This window comes from Lates calcarifer, linkage group LG7_1 (genome assembly GCF_001640805.2).
Source record: "Lates calcarifer isolate ASB-BC8 linkage group LG7_1, TLL_Latcal_v3, whole genome shotgun sequence".
NCBI lineage: Eukaryota > Metazoa > Chordata > Actinopteri > Centropomidae > Lates > Lates calcarifer.
In genome coordinates, this window is record NC_066839.1 from 19721029 (window position 1) to 19745744 (window position 24716).

Below are 24716 nucleotides of genomic sequence, written 5' to 3' on the forward strand. Positions count from 1 at the left end.
TGATATCAAAATATGGCAACAGTTTCCACTTAAAACAACTTAATAATCATATTTTCTTGCTCTGGATACAGACCGATAGGCTTGATCATCAGCCAAGGACCAATGAATTAATTACAGTGCAGTATAAATACACCACCAAGTCATTTACCATTACTTTTACTCACTGACGTTTATCTGATAAAAGGCTATGAAGTGAAACATTTATTAAACTGAATCTGAAGAGCTGGTGTTATCTCTTTGACCTTTTGTCAGCAACATTTACGCAAACTGAATCTCCCATCAGAAAATGAAAATTTAGTCCCACCCATTTGTTAGATATGATGCAAGTGACCTAGTAGTGACCTTTTACACAACAGAATCACATTGTTTGTGTACAGATTAAATGAATAAAACCATGCTTGCAGTCTTTATGCTAAACTAGGTTAATTTCCTTCCAGTTCTACCAACATAGTTACTGAACAGGTGTGGGAGTGGTATCTTTTTTTACCAACTCTTGGACAAAACTGCATTTCCCCAAATCATTCCTTTAATAGTTCAGCTTGCGACTGGACCCAAGGGATCAGCTGCCAGTCACCTAGTGCTAGACACTGCAGGACACCCTCATTGTCCATACCCCAAGAGGTCAGAGGGCATGGACATGAGGAATGAGCTTTTGTTTGTGATCTGTGAGTTGTTTTGCTTCCCTTGATGCGGCATTGATCCACTCATAGAACAAAGACCAGTGTCATACTTGTTTATGTTCTCGGTGTAATGAATGAGAAGACAAAGATTTGAGGCAGCTCCACATCCGCTCACAACTTCTTGGCGGGGAGGCTGCCTTTGTCAGGTTGAGTGTCAGACACGTCAATCAGTCTTTCCATTGACCTAAACAATGATTATTTTTCTCAGCAGCCTCTCATAAAACACCAGCCTCTGCATCTTTCAGTAAACATGGTGAGATTAGAATACTGCATAGTACTGTATGATGCTCACATAATGCTTGGTATTATGAGAGCATACTCTACAGTGCATTCTCATATAGTCATCACATTACTGCTGCAGCTGTATACAAAGGAACACTCCCTAAAATGGAAGTTACATCACACTGGGATGAGGTGCAGCACAATAGACACCTCCATTGAACTAATAAATTGTTAACCCTGTGCAGAGTGACAGGTGGAGAGGTCGGCCCATCACATACTGAGTCACAAGCTCACTGATGGTCATACAGAATCCAGAGAAATGGTGGTCATGAGCATTATTAGTCCTTGCAGAGACAATGACAGTCAGCTAGAAAAAAGGGCAAGAATAAGGTTAATATTAATTTAATAAGGTTTTTATTTTTTTAAATGGAAAACTGCCCAACTATAAGGAGTAGAACATATTTATGCTCCACTATTTTCAACAAATAGACACACATTTACATTTTGTCAGTCTGCTGTTGGGGAATGTGCAATGTTTTTATCAGAGCCTTTTCACTGAAAACAACTACCTGTTGTTGGAAACAAGGTTGAGAGCCATGAGAGAAAACCAAAACAGGAAATTTGTGGGCTGTAATGAATCATTCAATCAATCAATCAATGGGCTAAAACATGCTGAAGAACTCTTTATTCCTTCACTGTATCCATTATTGATATGCAAATATTGATAGTGACAGCTTTAAGTTTAGCTTTTCAATTCATAGTTATGTCACATATCTCTCAATCCTGCTGAGGGTGAAGTGGACCATGTTCTGCTGGTCCTGACGACACCAAACCAATACCAAACAAGACAGTGCACAGTGATAAATTCAGCTGTAGTTTGACTGAACCACATTACACAGATAAGGTGTGGAAGCACAGTCACCCTCAGAGGAGAAGCTAGAGCCACAGTCCACAGGCAGCCTGCCCCTCTTCTTTCATAATTGTAATTATATGTCTGCTCAGCCTGCCTATGCATTCAGTCAGGGGTGATAGTAATTATATTAACAAGCAACAATTAGATAATCCAACATGGTAACATGGATCAGGTCAGGAACATTTTTCAACAGCTATGTATAGATTGATTGGGCGTGGTGATTCAAACTATATTCTTTGACAATTTGTGTTAGCATAAAGACAAAACCCTACACTTCATTTTGACAACGCTGTGCCAGAGAACAAAGGCTCAAACAGCAATGAAAGCAAAGATAACACAGTCATCAAGTACGCTGCAGAATTGAGGAAAGTGGTGAATTACTGTGTGCGTCTGCACACCAGAGGCAAAAGTTCAGTGAAAGTTTAAAATCATACTCCTCAATTTATAACCACCATTAAACATGTCTTGTCCTGCCCAAGGCTGATTTATATGTATGTACTGTGTATTTGTCATGTACAGTCTAGTATGTATAGTAGAGAGACTGCATCAGGTCTTTCCTTGACCTCTTTGTTTGTGTGTGTGTGTGTGTGTGTGTGTGTGTGTTCTTAACAACACTTTGGGTTGGAATCAAATTAGAGGCTTTATCAGTCTAAATCTGTTTGATGTAATGATCTGTCTCTGCTCAAAGTGAACCATGAGTGTGCCTTTGGTTTGTATCATCCCAGTGGTGACAGACGTAGAAAGATGTGCATGAAGTGTCTTTTTATGGATCCACTGATTTTAGTTGACACACTGACCAGCTGTGGTCAAGCACAGATTAATTGTTTTGTTGCTTTGTTACACACCCTAGTGCAACTTCACCTGATTTCCACAGACTTCTCTCTTTAATAATATGCAATGCATTGTGGGATTATTAGCAGAAATCCTTATGAGACAGCATTTGGACTGACAACACAATGATGTCCAGCATCAATGAATAGTGTGTTATCTGGAGTAATACTTGTAATAGCATCACTTTAGCCTGTAATCTGCAGATGCTGCTTTTCTCTTAAACTGTCTACAAATACATGCTCCATTTCTGAAGGTTGAAAAAAAAAACAAGAATAAAGCTGCACTGATTTTATTGTAAACATGGTTCTAAATCAGTTTTCTTTAATTAATCGGTTCCCTTGTATACCTTCGTATACATTAAGTTGCTCTTAAAATGTTCCTCCCACACTCTGATGTAGGTAGGAGGGAAGTCTGATGACAAATGTTAAAAAGATTCCTCACTTTTAGTAAAGAACTTTTTGAACTTCGGAGTTGTCTTTATAGTGTGTGTGTGTGTGTGTGTGTGTGTGCGACGTGCGTGTGTGTGTGTGTGTGTGTGGTGGTGCCAAAAACTTCAAATCTCAAGTATTTCTCAATGACCAAAAAATCAGAGATAATCTTGGGAGAGACATTGTCAAGTAAAAAGGCATTAAACACTCACCCAGTGACTTTCCTTTATCTGGCCCTGTGAGAGTGATTTAATCAAATTTGATTAACAGTGAAATGGCCACATAAAGCAAACAGTCCCACAGCTGTCATCATTTTCATTCAGATGTTGCTAAATTCAACTGGTACACAGAATTAGAGATTAAAATAAGGCAACAGAAACTGCTCTACCTCTCACAGGAAATCTGAATTGTTCATAGTGCAGGGCTTTATGGGCTTAACAATAAACCTTTATACAGCCATGTGCTTCATTTAGTCTCTCTGAGGAAATATTTGTTTCAGCCACTTTATAAACCGATTCCTGATGTCAATGTTATCATAATAAAAATTTCCCTTTCTAGTATTAGAATAGTCTATGAACATCAAAATGTTTGGGGCATTCAGTGTGCTACAGGAGAGTGGGAAATTCGCTCTTTTATGTTTGAAATGGCTCCCTGACGAGGTCATTGTGTAACTCACAGCACTGTCACTCCCCGAAATTCAATCAGCTGGTGGTCAAGTCACACACACAGATAGAGACACAACAGGAAATGAGACAATTTCCCTTCAGAGTAAAGTTTGGCATTTTTCTTTTACAAATACGGGATAATTGACTGCACTGGATATTTGTGTTTGTTGTGTATTATTAGCCTGCAGTTTGAACAAATAGGATTTCACAGTAATTTATATCCAACATTCATGTTAATTGGATGATTATATAAAATGTACAAAAAAATATGGTGATCACAATCATTGCTTGCTGTTCTTTCTCATGAGAGTGAATTCTGATTTTCTCTAAGCGTCCCTCTGAATAATCTCAAAGCAGTAATTATAGTCATCTTGATCTTTTTTGGTGGCATACTGGTAGAAAGTAACTAAGTACATTTACTCAAGTACTGTACTTGGGTAAAAATGTCAGGGTACTTGTAAGTTTGAAAACTGGACTTATCTCTACACTGTGTCATTGCCCCTGAGATCCAGGGCCCCTGAAAGCCCCAGGCTTACTGTGTCTGCTGGTCTGTGCTGATTCAAAGTAAGTAATTCAGGTAGAAATTATTTCCCCCTAAAGTCACAGCAATAAAAGCAAATTATGTACAGAATAATAATTAAATAATGAATAATATGTGTTTTAATAATGAGTAAAATCATGACATTCTTGGTTTGGTGTGTGAAAACAAAGCAAGGTCAATATCTGGACATGCGACCGCCTGGTTCTGCTGAGCTGGTGAAAACAGAAATGACTAATTGCTGTTTGATTAAATCTGTTTGGTGCTCTCTGTTCCATAATGCCTCTGAAATATAGTTTGAAGCCAAACCTGCTGATCAGCAAAGCAATCAGTCCACAGACCCTCTCTATGTCACAGAGGTATTCTTATCTACAGCCACTTTGAGCTCCCTGGTTCAGTTCAGTCCTCAACAAGATCGAGGTATTTTATTTTTAAAAGACTTGACCGGAAGTTGTGTTTCTTTCTTTTTTCACTTGACGAAGTCAATTGACCACAGGCTATGACAAAATGTTGGGTGAAGTCGGGCTGATAGACTTGATGCAGCCGCTCACAGGTGGAGGGAGACTGAGCGTCTCTGCGGCTCAGACGTGAGGTTGAACCGCGGGATTATTGGACGCACTGTGTCTGTCGATCACCGGCGCCCGATTCCTGACTGTTTTCTCTCAAGTTTCCGCGCCCTGCTTCAAACACCGGGAACAGTTTTATTTGTGGGAATGAAACTCCGCGCGTTGATGACTGAGGACCGATGATCAGGAGGTGAGTGATGAACCAAACCTTCAGCTGTTTCTCTTCACTTTATTCCCTCGTGTCTTGAGAACATGTTCCAAACAGCGCAGTGCGAGTCAGACTGTTATACTTTAGCTGGACTATTCTCTCTCTCACAAAAAAAGAAAAAAAAAAAAAAATCAACTGGGCTAATTTCCCAGGGTTTCTCAGCTGACTTTTGCTCCTGCGTGAAAAAAAAAAAAAAAAAAAAAAAAAAAATGTTCGTATGTATCTCAGTCAAATGAGCACTGCACCGTAATACACATTTTTATTTTAACATTAAAAAAAAAAGGGAAAAACAGTCAAGTCATATTTTGATGCTCAGGTAACAGGGTGTTACCTCATCAGTCCTTTTCTTCATGTTCATGCTGTCCCTTCTCACTGTATGGCTCCCACACTGACAATTGAATATTTACTCTGCCCACCACAAAGTGGCTTATTCATTTGATGGACAAAAATCAAGTAAAGAAATGACCATAAAACATCGTTATGACACCAAATAAGGAAATATATTAAATGTATATGTTATGTGTTATGTATTATTAGACATTAAGATCCAAAATCTTTAATGTGTAAATTGTAAAGAACTTGAATTCCTCCACATTTGGAATAGTTGTATCATCAGCACCAGTCACAGATAGTGTACAGTAAACACATTTTACAGCTGTGGCCTCGTGTTTACAGACAATAAAATCAGGACAGGTCCAAACAAACCCTGTAAATCAATGCAAAGTATTGTCTTTGTTGAGTTGTTGGGGGTGTCCAGGATCCTTAGATGAATATAGATTGTTGATGACTGCAGAGACTTTGTTTTGTGCTCCTCATTTATTCTAATGTGGTTAGAGATGTAAACGCAGCACAGCCTGATTCCTGTCTCAGTCCTAATGCAGATAGTTACGACACATTTGAAACTCTGTTGCGAGACTGGTGGGTTGATATGATTTGCTCAGTTAATATGGTAAGTTAATACACAGCTTTTATTTTTGTCTGCTGTGAGGACCTCAGAGTGAAGCTGAATCTACACCTTTACACTCAAGCTAGAATAAAATCCTCCTCAGTCCAGCAGGATGATACATTTGTTACACTTACTTCTTTACAATGAACAGGCTTCGAAAATTCTACTGCGTGTTGACAGCAAAATGAAAAAAAACAAAAACAAATCGTGTGTGGGGCTCCTCCTGACCTAACCCCTTCAAAACACCTCCTGCGGATGATTTCCTGATGAGATGGAGAGTGACACTGTGTCTAATTCTGACCTTTGTCATGTTATTTAAAATCAGAGCAAGTTTTTCTCAGAAAAGCCTGAAAGCGGCTGAAAAGTTTTTGTCTTTTCGCATCAAATTTATTGTGAACTCTTCTGAAGTTTCTGTATGGAGAAATCTGAAAACCCTTGTTTTTTGCTGTTGAACCTGCTGATCAAAGCCCCAGGCAACAGGTTCCTGCTTTCACTGTCTGTATCTATGTAAGGTAAATGTTCTGTTAAGATCTGAGAGACTATCATCAAAGTCAGTCACAGTATTTACTGCTTCATTGATTGTGAGTCTGAAGTTAGGTTTTCCTTGAAAATGATTATTATCAAATCCTGCTCAGGTTAGTTTCAAAGATGAAATGTCAAGTATCATCAAGGTTTGGACAGAGGGAAAATATACTTATCTGAGTCTTGGGTGTGTATCCAAAAACTGGAAGGATCTTTTTTAGGCTTTAATTTCCTGCGCACTATAACCAGCAACCAGACGTTGTGTGTGAGGTTGTGTGTGTTATCTCCTCTTTTCCTCTCACACATGTGAACTTCCAGCTGAGGTGTTAGAAGTATCTTTGTGTGTTTTTGAACTCATCTGCAAAAATTAGCATTTCAGCATCACTGTTTTTGTTTTAAAGGTCATATCTTATCACAGTTTTTTTTTAATCAGTCTGTTTTCACAGTTTGACCTCACTGTTCAAATTGCGTCAAAGTATGAGGAGCTGTAGGTACGTATTCAGTTATATGATAATCATTTACTTTACTGGAGGGAGCTTCTACATATTATCATGAATATATACAGACTTCTTTCTTTGTCTTCAATTTTTCTTTCTGTTCGTTTCCATTGAATTACAGTTATTCAGATGGTTTTACCTGTGCTTTCTTCATTCAGCTCTTACCACAAAGCTCCCAGACACATTCCCAGCATATTAAATATATAATGTGTATAGTATACTCTTTGATGTAGGGAGTGTTTTGTATTCCAGGTCACATCTGTATATGCAGAAACCAGAGGAACTGCTCCTCTTTAGATGTTCAATGGAGAGCTGGAGGCAGTGGTGTGTGTATGTATTTGTGTGTGTGCGGCTTTTGCTCCAACTGTTAGATGTTGCCCTCACACCAGGTTCGAGTCATTTCCAGCCAGAGTGTGCCGTTCCACAGTAGATTGTTGTCTCCTAAACATTAACATGGAGTCCACCACAGAAAAGCAGCTCCTTCTTTGAAAGGCAAGTCTGACCTCTAAGCTGCATGTAAACAAGAAGGAAACAAAACCTGGCTTGTTTTTCTTTTGTTTGACTGTGTTCAGATCTCAGTTCAGTTCAGTTTTATTCATATTGCGCCAAATCACAACAGAAGTTATCTCAAGGTACGTTTCATATAGAGCAGGTATTCACAGAGAGAAACCCAACAATTCCCACCATGAGCAAGCACACCCCATCTTCACCTTTTTTTTTTTTGACAATGTTACTTGATGAATGGCAGATTAGATGCCAAGCAGTGCCACTATCTGAGAGTAGTATTCCTAAAAATATATGCCGAGTTTCATGTGGTGATGCAAGACACAGAGTGAAGACTTGGAAAGCTTAAGAGGCCTTTACAACACATTGAATGACAAACTCTTTTGCTGGAGCTTTATTATGAAATTCTAATGTAAGAAAACATGTTGTTGGAATTGGATTTTACTGCAAACAAGGCATGTTTGAGGTCTCTCTGGGGAAAATTTTTTTGATGTACTGTGATGTAGTGATAGTACCTTTTATTAAAAAGAAATTGTCCCTTTTCATGGCTTTTCCTTTGGAGTGTGTGAAAAAAACAATGAAAGATGGATACTTTTTTACAGGCAGTGGACAGTCAATTCTCTCTGACAGTAGAGAGGGCATGCTGTTCACTGTAATTAATTACTGAAAGGTAAAAACTTTTCTGCGTTAAAATGTCTAAGATCTAGTCTAAAATAACTAGACCTATGATACTTACAGTATTCTAAATGTTCCCGACAATTTTCAAAAATTGAGAAATTCAGATTTTAATTAAATCATAGTAACAGTTAGTGTGATTTGGCTGCCTGTCTTTTGCCAATGTATCAGCATTGTGTCAAAATTGACTCTATCCAATTTTAAGCCACATTTTAAGTCCACATTTATGATACACTTGATCTTGGTTGTTTTTGATTATATATTTTAATGGAGGCTTTTAGTCGTCTTAATCTTCAGTTATTAGAGAAACAAGCCGAGCAAAGGTTAGCGGCAGCTGGGCTCTGCCGAACAGTGTCGGAGAAACACTGATTTTCAGTGTGAAGCTGTTTTACACTGGATTAATTTGTTTTGGAGGGGAGGAGACTGGTGTGGAGAATTTCAGCACTTGGTATAAACCCCTGAACATCTCACACTGAAGGAATCCTAACCGGGAGAAGCTGACTGTGATGACAGCAATAGCGCTCCCTTGATTGCAGTAGGCAGCTGTTTGCAGCAAAAAAGCTCTGATAAATTAAGGTTGTTGCAAAGAGGAATAGCCAGGAAATGTGTTATTTATTTAGGAAGAACTTTAAGAACCCAAATTTGAACTAGAAACCTTGATCTCAGGGCTGTGATAAAGGCAGAGTAAAACATGCAGTTGTATTAACAAGCTGGCAGGTTTTATAACTTACCATAGTTGGACTGGCCATAGGGACCATTGGGACAAATCTGTCAGGTTCATTCTCGCCCTCTCTGCCTCCTCCGACAGTGGGGCTCTTTCTCTGTTGGTCCGGTCCACGTTGTGTGGCGTTTGTGTTGGAGTATTTCTTGTGCTGAAGCCTGGTCATTTCGTAATAGTGGAGGGCTCCATTCCAAAGCTAGAGTTAGTACATTGCCAGTGCTGTAGCGTTTGTTTGGAGCCTCGATTAACAAGATTAATTGCTTTAGTTACCTCCTTCATGACTGAAGACAAACACACAATATGTGGTGCTTTGTTTCTCTGCAAGGGTAAACTGAGGAGGAAAGTCATCTAAGCCAAAAGCTGGTGCTCTGTGGGCAAGAGTGGACAAAGTAAACAGTTTGCCAAAAGAAGGTTGGTGGTTTGATCCCCAGCTCCCCCATTCCAAGTGCTGAAGTGTCCTTGCACAAGGTACTGAACCCCAATTTGCCCCTGATGTGTCATCGGTGTATGAATGTATGTGTATGTGTTAGAGAGCACTTAACATGTATAGAACAAGTGCTGTATGAATGTGTGTGTGAATGGGTGAATGTGACCTGCAGTGTGAAGCGCTTTGAGTAATCGCTAGAAAAGCGCTATGTAAGTACATTCCTTTTACCATTTCTCTTAACCCACATGATAGAAGGAGGTTGGGAACATGTACAGCTTCTGAATGTGATAATGCTTTGTATTGAGAAGAGGTCATCTGAGATAGAGGAAAAGGCTAATCTAATTTTAAAATGATTAAAAAAAATCTTTATTCATACAGCCAATGCCAATCACCTAATTTAGACTGAAGAACATTAATTGACCTAATTAGATAGGTCAGAGGGCTCCAGGGGGTAGCACAGTCACTGATGAATAATTTTCTGTCTACGGATTGACTGAAATCAGACTTAAAACTAGACTCAACTCACATCAGCTGCACACTATTAAATGAACTGCAAGAATGAGGTCAGTTGGTCTTGTGATCTTTCAGAGTCAGAAGTGCACAGGATTTCAAGGCTCATACTTTAGACTTGATAACCTCTTAATTTTATCAACATGGTAACTCTTCTCCATAAATACTGCTGGCATAGTTTGACATTCTTTGAATGATCATTACCAATCATAGTTATGTATAGCATATATAGACTTATCACCCAGCTCTTCAGCCCCCCTCACTTCTATGGAACTTTTTAGCTTCAATCTGCAGCTTTTTAAAAAAGTTTTTGGTAAGCCTGCAAAATCAAAATCAAAGCCCCAAACAGCAGCAAACAGGATGTGGTGAACAAAGTGGAGCATTTAGCAGCTGAAAGGCCAGATATTTGTCACAGCTAAAAGGAGAATGAATATTGGATTTACATTCGTTAGCTGCTCAGAAACACGAATCCAACTTAATGCTCAAATTGCCCTGCTGGATGTAAACAGGCTTTTTTTTTGCTAACAGGTTTGCCATCATAATGCTCTGCAAAAACAGTATTCTTGCTATTTGATGCCATAACTCAGGGACAGAAGGGAAGACTGTGACCATACTACCTTCAACTTTACTGGTTGTTAGAGACATACAACCATGAGGCAGTTTGAGTGCATAACATAAAATCATACCTGCTTACATAAAGAGAGTGAATGTATTTTATTAGCTCTATTTTTGGTTCCCATCAGCTCCTGAGGGAACTTATAAAGCTCTGCCAAACTGAGGGGAACTGTTAGAGAATTAAAGTTTCAAGTTGGGACACTGTCAAATTTTGGTCAATTTTTAAGTGACCTCTTTCCCATACAAGATATTGTGTAACCCATGCTAATACAAAAATCTTGATTACAGCTGCTTTAAACTGTATTTTCTTTGTTGTGGGTATTGCATCAGCTGTCAGGGGAAAACAGGATAGGGCAGTGCAGTGGTTAGCACTATCGCCTCATAGCGAGAAGGATCCAGGTCACCTAGGACTTTTCTGCATGTTCTCCCTGTGCCTGTGTGGGTTCTCTTCATGTACTCCGGCTTCCTCCCACAGTCCAAAGAAATGCACGTTAGGTAAATTGGTGATTCTATATTGCCTGTAGATGTGAATGTGAATGTGAATGCTTGTTTACAGAGATACAGAGGCACAAAAGTGTTAGAATTTTTTTTTTTTGCCTTGAATATTTATTTATTTATAGTATTAAAAAGGAATATAAGGTCTGTAGTACCTTCTGTGTGTAAAAATAAAAAACACTGTAAGCCAAATCTGAATTGGAAGATTCTAAAGTCCTTTGCACAGATCGAATCAGGAGAGTCTGAGCTTTCAAACAATGTATATTTGTCCAAATTGTGTGAAGATTGAGTCCCGTATCGACCAAAACACACCTAAAATAGTACTACTCAGGCCAAAGTATCCCACTGGTGGAATGGTGCATTTTAAAAGGATACATAGATCATACATTTCTACCGTTCTACTGTTATCTTGTATATGCAGTAACACCAGGAAGGAAAGGGTCATTCCATCTGCATCCTCTAATTCGGAAATATGTAATCGAGCCAATATATACATCTGATCCATTGTGCAATGTTTGCAACTAGGATTAATCAGTAGAATGCTAATGTGTGTGCTCTTGTGTCAGCCCAGTTCACAGGAATTGTTTTTGTACTGGACAGTTGTGTAACATGATTTTAGTGTAATTGTAAGTGTAATTTCCAGTGTTAATGCAGGGAGAAGTGTGTCTATTGTGGATTGAAGCGCAAACAAAGGATGTGGAGGTCAGGTTGGTGGAAGAGTATGTGGTGCATGTGACTAGAGATTGCATTCTGTCTCAGACCAGTGATTGTAATATTGTCCTTTTTTTAAACTATAACCGTGATTTAACTCTAATCTTAACCACTAACATTTACCATATATGCATACATTACTCAAACTATAGTTGCATGTGCAGATATTGTGATAAAATATAATTTGGTGTAATTTGGAGCAGAATCACTTTCTGCCCAGTGATAGAGTTTCTTGGTGCGCATCCTGGATTAATGGATTGTTTGGTGGATCATATTGTGCAGAGCTTGCACATGGTGGAAGAAATATGTAGTGAATATAAATCTTATTGAAGTCTGAACCTGTCTGGTCAATTCTGTCTTATCATCTAAAAGCACTGAACTACGCATCTCTTCTTAACCAGTATGTTTTCTTAATGTTTGACCTGTGGCATTAACTACTTTTCTTGTAAACAGCTTCATAGTGCTGTTCCTATAATTGTAGTATTTGCATTGATCACCTCAGTGTGCACAAACACAGTTAATGATAGTGTTAGGTTGTCATTACAACAACACTAACTCATCAAAATAATACAATGGGTACAAAGTCTACTTCATATACAAACTTCTTTAACACAAAATCTTTGAACTGGCCTGACTATACTAAATCATTATTGTCACTATCAGTAGCTTAACAAAAGACTACAAAAACACATTAGTAATCACTATCAACAATCAATATGATACTGTCTGAGTGGCTGCTGAGCTATTAACCATACAAATAAATCTAGACCAATAAATTGCCCAGGCTAACATGTTGGTCATTATCTCGTTGCTTGTTTTTTAGATAGTTTGTCCATCGGTGAGCACTTTGTATCTTGGTAACAATTCATTTTTTCCATTCTGTTTCAAGACTGTTTGCTTATATTATGTGTTACTTTGGTCAATTTACCATTATCGGAATTTTTAAAACTCCCAATATTGATCATCCATCCAGGTTTGGTTGGGCTGTACCTTTAAGCAGTGCTTCTCTGGGCCTAGTTTTGTACTGAACTGAACAGTTTGAATCAGCAGCAAATTACAACCAGCATTGGACATCATAGCTACAAATTGTAGGCAGTAATTACAAATCATTCACTTGAACTGAATGAAAGAACTTGAATCCGCAAAGTGAGTCTTAATTGCAGTTTCTGTTCACTTCTGTAAAGGAAGCCACACATCGATTCTTGACTGGCAGAACCAGCACAGTGTACCGGTTTCTCAGATTTTTTATTTTTTACCAAACAGAATCTTTAAAAAGTAAACCAAGCATGAGATGTGTTAGGGCTGTCATTAAAAAAAATGCATGTGAATGAATTTAAACGAACATGTTATTGCCTCAGATAAATTTAAAATTATAGAAGTGACAGCCCTCTCATGTCAAACACACCTAAAGTAAAGGTAACATTGAGGGAATTTAATTACCTCTAGTACAAACGTCCACTTGGACTCAAGGATAAGCTGATTAGAATCAGGTCAAAGGTCACTCTGATCTCATAAATCACATTTCAGCCATAATGCAAGTAGTCATACAATAATTATGACAAAATTTCACACAAATAGGATCAAATGATGAAGGTTTGACCTTCATCATTTGGTCAACTTCACTGTGACACCATTATGCTCTAAAAACAAAAACAACACACACACACACACTGGCCATTATTCAACACCATACCTCAGGAACAGAAAGGGAGATTGTGACTAGATTTCACATTTGGTTGGATACTGAATTAGTGACACTAATCAGGTCTCCAGACTGCAACCAACTGGAGACAGTGTGAATTACTTTTATGAGTAGGAGCAATTGCCAATACGCCCCCAATCCTGTTCCAGGGTCAGTTCCTGTGTATCTGAAACACTGTGTTATTTGTGGCGGCCTGTTTATCATTTATATTCATGTTGCTTCTGTCTCTTCTCTGTTGGGGCGAGGCTGCATTCTTAGTGCATGCTCCACACACACACACACACACACACCAGCTGAACCAGCTGAATTTAAGTAACTCTAAGTAGAATAACTACACTTGTTACTCTAAGTGCAATAAAAAGTAAAAGCTACTGGCCTTTACCTGTTCTTTATCAAGCCACCTGTTCAACATGCCTTTAGGAAAGTGATATTTTCAACAGTTGTACGCAGTCTCTGACATGTTTAACACAATCACAGTGCGCTGGTTAAGCTAACAGTGAATTGTTACTAAGAAGCTAAAACAAAAGCTGTCTGTATGTAGTCTAACTGGTTAGTTTGCTACTAATCTTAAAATTTGGCAAAAATTCCTGTAAACTTTACTTGCTAAGATGAACCGGCACCCTGACATTTTAGATTTCTTTAGAGTGAGATATTGAGTTTAAAGTGATTTTACTGTTGTGAGCATTACTGTCACTGCTCTGGAAATATTATTTAGTTGTATTTAAAATATTACTCAATTCTACTCCTGAATTCATTCTTTAAAAAATGATACATTTAAAAACCTGGTCATTTAGTAATGAAAAAGAACCAGTAACAGTCTGAACAGGGCTGATAAGAGTCTGGATGGAAAAAAATAAAGTCCTTATGATGTCCATCCCTACAGCTGGTTCGTGGGTTCACCACTTTAGGAGGATGAGTAAATCATGTTAAAATCACTTCACCGTAAGTCTGGTTTAACCAGCGATATTCTGTGATTATTATTTATTGCACACAGTGTGATTACTCTCAAAAATAGTGATTATTTTCTCCCATATTAACGGGCAACGCAACTCATTCATGTAGATTTTAATCATACTTTTTCCTATATAATAAAAGAATACTTTGTTATTGTATATTTATTACAAAAGCATCAGTAACATATCTAACATGGAAAAAATATGAATATGTTGCAATGAATGTTGATTTAAGTGGTAATCTTGTGACAAAGCTCTCTATCAGTCCTCTGTTACCCACATGAGGACAGCATGTACCTTCCTAGAAATGATACACTGGATTCCTCCATAGTGAACTTTCATATCACAATCACAAAACACTTAATACCTGTAATTTAATTCCTTTAAAGTCATACACTACATTTATCCTAGGAGTCAGGACACACATGGATGTAAATTGACTGATGCAAATTGACTGGTTAGTGGAGGCATACAACTGTGAGGCTGTAATTTAAGAGCAAAAATAGCTTAGTTTACCAACTGGGTAACAGAACATGGAACAGGTGAGCTAGACAGTGCATTTCAGGAACGCTCCCTGCTGGAATACAAAGCATAGCCTATTTAGCCACACTCTGCAGTTAAAATTCTGAATAAAAAGCGACTGCTAAACTGCATGATGTGCAAGTATCTTAGCATAAGTTCAGTTCATGGGAAATCAAGCCATTAACCCTGCCAATTAATCTGGACAATCAGCTTGAGGGCCCACCCACACACTTATTCCACATCGCAGAGCTGGTTTAAACATATGGCTTCACACATCTAATGACTCTTATTTGGTCCTGTTGCTGCTGCCAGCAACTTCACTGCATTCCTATCCGATTCTTGTTCTATTAGGTAGCCTTATCACTATTTCTATAATGTACAGGGAATTTCAGCAATGTTTCATCATATAATGTGTTGTCATAGAGATAACACTGAGCATGTTGTCATGTCTGGGCTCCCTTCATTTATTACCACTTACCCCTTGGAGAAGCGGGGGTTGCTTTGGGGAAGGGATGAATGGGAAGGAATTGCTTTGAACTGAGCTCTTATACCGAGGTCCATCGTATTTGCCACAAAAGACAGGGTTCCTGACAGAATTGGATTTTTCTTGTATTAGAGCAGAGATAGCGGGCAGCATACCACAAGTCAGTGGTAAGTGGTAACGATATGACTCCATTACTATACATACTCTTAGATAAGAAAAGGCAAGTAAAGGCAAATATAATTCCAGGATTAATTTTTATTCATCAATTAACCTCATACCCTCATACGCCCAAGTCAAAACTGATGATGATGAAAGAACTGATGTTTCAATTAATGCTCATTATATCTTATGAAATGCCAGTCTTATTTTCATCAATTTAAAGTGGTTAAAATCAGTATTTTGTAATATTCAGATCAGATGACTCATAGTGACAAACCTACAAAGATTTATCAAGCAACTCTGCAGATCCCACATAGTGGGTTTCAACTCGTTGGTTGGTTCATTAAATAAATTAACTATTTCAATCGATAATCGCATTAATAAATTCTTTACAAGATATAAATCAAGTAATTGTGATATTTGTTAGGAGATTAATAAAGCTTAACTCAATTATGACTTGACTCAACTATGACTTTTTATTGGATTATTTGTATTGTAAAATGCCTAATTTTTTCAGTAGTGTTGCCAGCACCTTTCAGGCAATTAGACATCCCCTGCTCATCCCAGTTGCTACCACATAATTGCGCATAATTAGTACCTTCTTTTATATATTCTGCTTAATAAGGCTATTTGACACAGGCTACCTAGTTAGGTAGGGTAGCATGTGAGCTTGGTTTATTATTAAGCATTACAGTGAAGAGACATTTTGTTAATGGCAGCAGCTAATGTTAGTTGGTTCAGTTAGAGAACTCAAGAACATGTTCTCACAATAATCGTCTTATCAGATGGGAAAGCTGCAAAATGTGCTGTTGGTTTCCATTCTCTGCCAGAGTGACGTGGGGAAATCTCTTGTTCACACCTGTGACATCTGTTTCTGATTGCTGGCTTGGGGGATGTCATGCTGCAGAGCACGCAGGTTTGTGAAGTATGTTTGTGGATATTGTCTAATGAATAATTATGTGCCCCGTTATGTGTCCTGTTTATCTGATGCCTGTGTATGTGTGTGTAGACAGTTTTCAATTTGTGGAAGCAGCTTCATTGTTTCAATCTTTTCCTCCACTTCACAGGACATTCCCCACTGATGGCAGTGATGGAGAACGAGACGTGGCCGCACCCCTCATACGTCCCCCATTATCTGCTCCGTGGTGACCCTTTCTCCTCAAGACTCTCCAGAGAGGCGGATATAGTTGCAGCTTTTTACATCTGTATCATAGGTCAGTCTGTCATTATGAAATTCCTTCCACCCTATACTGCTATCCACATTCATTGTGTCACAGAAGGTGATATCAAGTGTTGCTACAATCAGGCTGCTAATGTTTTAGGGATGGTAAAGAAAAGATGACATGAATCTGTGGCGTGCTGTAAATTCCTGAAATTACCCTTGTACACTGACATCAGAAAACACATCACATTTTATGAGGCAATCAAACTCAGGAGGCTGTGTTTACGGTTTGAGTACTTCAGCTGACTACAAAGGAAGCATACCATAGTTCGCAGGCAAAATAGAAGAAGCAGAATCCGCACACAGTGGTGTATAGTGTTGTATTGATTATAGCCACGGGTTTTGATAAAACAGATCTTCCTCAGGCATAAACCGTATTCACAATTGTCAGAATGTATACATGTCTCTCAGAAAGGCAATCTACGATTCACCTCACTAATAGGTTAGCAGGACAATGCCCCTACCACACTGCAAAAACTGCTCAGAAATGGTTTGTGGAGCATGACAAGAGCACAAGGCGTTAATCTGGCCTCCAAACTCCCCAGACTCCCATTTTGATCAAACATCTGTGGCCCCCACCCCCACAACTCACAGGACCCAGAGGATCTGCTGCTTGTGTCCCACTGCCAGACACTACAAAACATGCCCAGAGGTCCCATGTCCATTCCCGATGAGGTTTGTTGGGAACCTACACAATATTAGCCAGGTGGTTTTTTATGTTGTGGCTGATCAGTATATTAAAAATCAACCACCCCCTCAATAAATTAAGTGAATAATTCTATGGTCAGGCTTTGTAACCTTGCATTATATGACAAATGCTGTGAAATCACCAACAAATGTTCCTTTGCTGATTCAAGACATGACTGATCAGCTCTCAATAATCCACAAGCACATACAGGAAATGCAATGAAGACTTCACAAGAGTTAAAATATGGAATGTAAGAAATACAAAGAGAAATTTGAGTCAGAGATTAAAGTAGCTAAACAGGAAAATGAAATTGTCACAGAAGACTTCTGCCGACAGCGGGACAGAGGGAGGATAAACTCCAGCAATCCCCAAGGTCTGATGTCTTCTCATACTGACTCAGAGACGCACCAGAGTACCACATCATCTTCATCTTTTTTACAAGACGGAAGCATTCCAAGATGGAGATGACGGATGTAACAAACCAATGTCAGAGATGGCAGGGAGGAGAAAATGCAGAAGGGGGATGAGAGAGATACTGACCAGATACTGCACAACCCGGAGCAAGAAACTCTGGATGTTATCAGTCTTTCCAGTAAATCATTTTCCCCCACCTGCTAAATGGTTTAGAGTGAAGGTTTGTCCACTGTAAACCAGTCACTGCAGGCACAGACTCACTAAGCGTTGGTGATGTCTTGTTTCTTCCATTTCATTCCAGACACAATTTATATGATTAACATCTTAAAACCTACTGAGACATTTGTGATACAGTGCCTTTACATATCGAACACTGAAGGAAATGAAGCAATTGACTTTTTCTGTGGAATTTGCATTCTAATACATCGCTTAATGTTAATTGTATGAGGAAAGTAACTAAATTGGTCTTATCAAAAGATAATTTGAGACTGTTCTCCTGTAAATAATGACCACACCATGTCGTTTGTGCAAGCAATTTATTACAACCTACAGTACAGGGTGGATGGATGGGTCAAACAAGCACAGGATTGTCATGTGGGTTCAGTTTCCTGTTTAAAACCTCAAGTTATTGTTGTTTCTTTGCTAAGCTATTTTAGCCAAAACCACAATCTAAACCTAACATGGTTCTCTTTATATCTAAACCTTACCAGATACTTTCTAAACTTAACTGGGTTCATTTTTATGCCTAAGTCTAACCAAACAGAGTCTGTTCAATGGTAACCACATGATTATTATTGTTATCATGACGACAATGGTCCAATACGCCTGTCGTCTACAGCTGGCGTGCTGCCATGGTTGAATTATGTGATTGATGAATACTGCAAAAACAGTCTTTCAACTATGTGATACATAGACATAGAACATATATATATTGAACATATATTGTCATATTATTTTACAGTACATTTACTTACTTCTTACTTTCCATCTCTATGTCAAAATAGTGCCCAGTATCCACAGTAAGAATTCTTCACATTTACTAAATTAAATGCAAGTAGAAATTCCTACTGTAAGAGAGGACAGTCATCTCAACCAGACCTAACCATAAGCATATAACTTTGTTTCGACATTTTTTTCTGTTGAGAAACAGCCATATCATGTTTTGACAGAATACATGATATGGCCTAATTCTAGGCTTTAAATAAGTATGATTCCAAAGAACATTGTGTTGGTGTGCAGATGACTGAGTGCAATTACTACGATTCAGCTGCAAATGGAATTACTGACTTTTCCTGCAAATAGATGGCTTCAGGCAGGAAGGAGTACAAAGACAGTCGTTGTTGAGATCATGTTACAGTATAGGTTCAGTACTGACTGGCAAACTTACTGTATGTAAAGTTGCTGCATTTTCTTTTTGTAACATCAGTACATCATGACCACATTCTATTGAGGCTTTGATAATAACATGGAAGGGAAAGTACATGTTCTATTTGTAAAGGCAGTAAAGTGGAGTCATGAGAAATGGGGTTAATTTTGAGCAGAAGAAAGGAAAGTAGGAAATAGGACTCTGAGGTCAAATAAAGGTGCTTTAAATACACCCCCTACCCCTTAGAATCTGAGTGGCCACCCCCTGGTGCTCCCTCCTGCCGACTCAGATGGTGACAGGTGACTTATTACTGATTTATTTATCTGTCCATGACCATATGCTATGCTATTTGGAGTTACAAATTGCAGCTACTTGATGATATTAATTATAAAAATTGCTATCCATATATTACTTTGATTTTTGTTATGATTCGTTTAATATGTTAGATTAACCAGAACAGCTACTTCTTTCTTTTTATTTAATTTATTAACAGTTTAACTGATTAATAATGTCTTTGATTTTTTTTTAAACTTTCCATCTAATAACTGTCATTTTGTTGTGACAAATATTATTAATGGATTTTATCTATATCGCCTGCTCCGGCTAATGTATGTGTTGTGCTTTCTAGTGATGCAGCCATTACAACAGTAGCAAAGTGATACTGGACAGTCAAACATGATTACACAATTACATTTGTGTAATTACCAAAGTCTAGATGTGGAAGTATTGTGTAGGAATTAAACACCAGCTGGCTTTACCTGCAAGTTTATAATGATGCGTCTAAAAACATAATCTAAAGCATAATCTCTTGCATTACACAGCTTGGCACTATCAAGACAGACTGTCCAGCCTCTTTGCTTTCCATTTTTCTCCTTACAGTTTTGTAGTTGTAAGGGCAGCTAATATTAGCCCAGAATACATGAATGTCCCTGACTGACAGCTGACTGATGAAGTTTAACCACTGGTCAGCCAAATGATGTGTGACTGATTGATGACGTTACACCATTGGTCAGCTGCATGACTGGGTGACTGGTTCCACCATTGGTCGGTCGGCTGAGTGTTGTTCTCCATTAGCTGTTGCACTTTCAAAGTTAAATGGCACAAGCAGTTTCTCTTACATCACCAGGGGAGTGACATTTTGGGCAAACCAAGTTGCCAGCATCGCAATATAAGCGTTACATGATTCGTTTAATATGCTAGATTAACCAGAACAGCTACTTCTTTCTTTTATTATTAAATTTATTTAATTTATTAACAGTTTAACTTAACAGTATTAACAGTTTAACTTAAACTTTCCATCTAATAACTGTCACTTTGTTGTGACAAATATTATTAATGTGAGAAACTAAGTACACCCCCATGATCCAATAGCTTGTACAACCATCTTTAGCAGCAATACCTTGAGGCTTTCTTTGACTGGGCCATTGCAACACCTTAATTCTTTTGTCTTTGTCTTTCTTTTCTGTTGTAGATTTGCTGGTGTGCTTGGAGTCATTGTCCTGTTGCATGAGCCAATTTGGGCCAAGCCTTAGCTGTCAGACAGATGACCTCACATTTGACCACAAGTATCCTAGAGTGAAATGTGAGGTGGTCTCACTTGCTGTTGATCAGTTAATTAAGGCTATTTGATCAGCAGCACCTGGCTGCTACTTACCCCTTTAATTCCGTAGGAAGCAGTAAGGGAGTAGTTCATTTTTCACACAGTACTTCTGTATTTTGGGCCTAGTTTTTATTTAATAATAATGACAGTGTAATATGTCATGTGTGGAGGTGACTGCTGACAGCAGAAACAGAAAAACATGTAAATGAGAACAGCTTTATTGGGAGTTGGGCTGTATTAAAATCCTGTACATGTGAGAAGAAGAGATAGAAGAGAGAGAAGAGGCAGAAAGAGAGAAGCAAACAGATAAAGTCATGAAACCAGCTGACACTTGGCAGAATGCAAATACAATGCAGTGACATCATGAATATGTTAATTAGCGGTTTATGTCATCTTGTGACTTTTCGAGCAGGTTTTAGCTGTGTTCCACTTAACGTGATTGTTTACAGCCGTTCCACAACAGTTTTCAACAAAGTCCTCAATTTCGTTCATTAACTATACACAGTCCAGCTATATACTAGGTTTTAACCTAGTCTTGTTTCAGATATTGTTGGATATACTGTATCTCCAACATGTACCAGGTTCTAATAGATCTCTTCAAATTTTCGTCAAATTAAAAGGTAAAATCCTTTTCATACTTTTCTTCAGCCTACAACATGGATTAATCTACAGTTCACCGTACGCTGCTATGTCTCTTTTTAATTTGAAGGGTGGGAAAGGAATGAAATACACCGTATGCCTCTTAATAATATAATAGCAAAACATCACAGTCTGATGTCACATGGATGGTTTGATAACATTTGAAATAAGACAGAGTGAGACACATTTGAATAAATCAAATTGAGAGGCACTGTAGCATAGACAGTAGTGCTTTGGTTTCAGAAACATACACTCCAGTCAGTATGAGTATCAATGTTCATAAAGTAGTTTGCAAAACAAAACAAACAAAAAAAAAAAAAAAAAAACAGAATTATTTTATCTGTCAAATGGCTTAGTGGAGGCCTGCTAACATGCTTATATCAGCAGTTCCTACTTTTTTCTTTCTTATTTTATTTCTTTAGTTATCATCTGGCTTCTTTAGTGCCCCTATGACATTGGTATAAATCAGCTATAATCATTTCTATTTCCTATGTCCATTGTTTCTTTATCTGCATCGCTATTTAGCCAATATCATTATTCCAATAAATGTGAAAAACAGTGATAGGCAACAGCATGTGGATAAACATTACGCATGGTAAATGGTTACAGCCTTAGTGGCTTCACATGTTATAAGTCTCCAAGCAACCCTGGCTCACCTTCATGAAAACACAGGCAAGAATTCTCTGGGAACATATAGGCTTTGTATAACATCAGGGACAGAGAAATAGTGAAGTTGTGATGGATTATTGTATGGGTACATAGGTCAGCTCAGTCATAATCTTATAAACAGTTGTAAACAGTGACAAACTGTTGTTTGTTGTTTCTGTGTAGGGGTTGTGAGCAATGTTCCCTCTAAGCTGCGCGCCTGCACAATCGCACATTGCTCTTGCTTTTTCCGTGCTCAGCAAAACAACAGGCGGTAAACTTTACAACCACTCTCTCTCTTAAAATGACCAAACCACAAAACTAACTGTAGAGTTAGATATTTGATGAAAACTGAGGGCAGAGTGACAGCGTGATGTAGGCAGTGTGAGTCACTCTGATTCTCTCTGCTCCGGTGTCAGGTGAGTTCTACCTACTGAGAGCTGCATGCTAGTTGTGAGAATGGATGCAGCTAAAGTAGAATCTACCAGTGTTATGATGAGTTAAAACTGGCTAACAGTGTCAGCAGCCCGGCAAGAGAGATAACTGAGCTAAGACCAAGACGCCAACTAGATGTCTGCTGTGTTTCCACTTTGTATTTTCTACAGGGACAAATCCTGCAGAGTTTTAATCAGCTGTGTCTGTCTCCACCGGCGCTCTGTGTGACTGTCAGTCTCCTGTCATTCCACCTCAGTGTATCAGCATTTGAAGAATCACCACAGGCAGCAGTATGACCAAAGTAAAGTTACTGCACAGAAGGCAAGAGAACATAGTACTACTGTTTGTTCTGTGACAACTGTTCTATGGTTCATTATGTTTATGTTCTATATCAGTCTTTGTTAGAATAAATACATTTTGGATTTGTTTATTTATAATGCTCATGCTTTGATTATTACACAGAGCAGTTAATATTTCAATCATCTCTTAGATGGTAATATTCCATCACATGTTTTACATGTATATAGTGAAACCTGGACTGAAGCTTGACTTTCAAAAAAATTACAATGCAAATCAAATCACAATCGCAATATCTGTCAGAAAAATCACAATTAGATATTTTCTCAGAATTGCTCAGCCCTTATCTTCAGCCTGTTTCAGACATAACCACTTTATGTTAATCTGATGGCAATTTAATATGTCTGTCTCATGACTTAATAAGCACCCTGGTCACTTTTATGTAAAAGTCTGAATTGAATGCTGTCAGAGAAACATGAAGACACTGCAGCAAGGTTAAACATGCAGAGAGAGAGAGAGAGAGAGAGAGAGACTTGTATTGCCTTCAAAGATTGCTGTAGTAAATATGCTTTATCATCAATTTGATGACAAATGACAAACCACAGGTGTAATGTGATCACAAACTCCACAGATGTTCCTATTTAGAGAAGCAAAACAACAGAATTACTGTCATATCTCACACACAGAAACTTAAAAGATAAGACAACCAAAAAAGTGATTACCATATAAGAAAATCAGTATCATATTGAGGAGATTACAATTACACGACAAACATTGTTTCCTTAGGGTGTACCTATGGCCTGGAAGTGCAGTGTCTCTTCACTCCAATCATCCTCCATCTCTCTCCCCTCTTTTCCTGCGCAGTTCACAGTACACAGTACACAGTACACACATGTGCTGCCTCTCTGCTGTTTTATTAATAAACACAGCCTGTCCAGTCTGTGCAATGACTGCACATTATTATGTCACAGTCTTTATTTGGTAGTTTAAAAAATATATCTGCTGTGAGTTTCATGGGACCTGCAGGCGTGCTTATACACTTATTGACAATGGTAACAGCATCTGTTTGTTTGCTTTCATACAAATGAGGTTAGAGAGACAAATAACAAACAAATGAAGAAAACATCTTCACTAATTTGACAATGCTTGGGCAACACACATCTGGACACCCATGGGACGCACTATTGGTTTCCAAGCATTATTGCTGATGAAGTTACTTAAGTTGACTTCTGTCAGTGGCAGTGGATGATATATGTTGTTTTTGAGTGTTCAAACATTTGATTGTGTTTTATCACTGTCAGATTTCTGAGGGCGTTTTCTTCATTTGGTTTTGTGTTTTCTTCAGTTGCGGTGTGTGAGATCTCAGGGCCTCTGTAGTTACTTGACTGAATGGTCTGCAGAAAGTCAGCAAGAAATGGAAGAAAAATAATATTAAATCTGCTTTATTCATATTGTGCCAGTTCACAGTTAGTTAAATAACATAATAACATAATAAAATATTTTGTTTTATTATTTTTTCTGTTTTTACATTTTTCCTCTGGTATCTTGGCAGGGCGGGGGCTCATGTTCAAAACAGTGGTAGGGGAAACATTGTAATAACAATCTGAGCCTGTCAGTGGCAAAAATAAAAACTTAAGTGGACTTATTATGATGTGGACAATCAATATGGCACCGATTCCAAAGATTTTTTGTCAATCAGTATTTTATACCCAAAAACATGGGAAAATGAGGCCCAGGTTCAAATACCAGAGCTATTCTTTAAGAAAGTTGATAAAAATGCTTCTCTAGAGGGGCCTAGAGCCGAGAGCAAAAATGCTTCACTTTTGGCCAATCCAGGTGTGGTCAGACGCCCCAAATAAACACACCAGGGCATGTATATACTGGTAGAACTAAGCTGCCACCCATTCTCCTGATGA

General features: G+C 38.3%; 2 protein-coding genes across 2 annotated transcripts in view; both read left to right on the top strand.

The window, feature by feature from the left end:
* Nucleotides 1-24716, top strand: part of slc5a6a (solute carrier family 5 member 6a) — a 558624-nt gene that overhangs the window by 139997 nt on the left and 393911 nt on the right. The gene's annotated exons all lie outside the window — the stretch shown is intronic.
* The window catches only part of opn5 (opsin 5), a 44138-nt gene continuing 24219 nt past the window's right edge, over nucleotides 4798-24716 (top strand). The window contains exons 1-2 of the mRNA XM_051072042.1: nucleotides 4798-5033; nucleotides 16562-16708. Of these exons, the coding sequence (XP_050927999.1) occupies nucleotides 16576-16708 (133 nt within the window). The 5' untranslated portion in view covers nucleotides 4798-5033; nucleotides 16562-16575. The remainder of the gene's footprint in view (nucleotides 5034-16561; nucleotides 16709-24716) is intronic.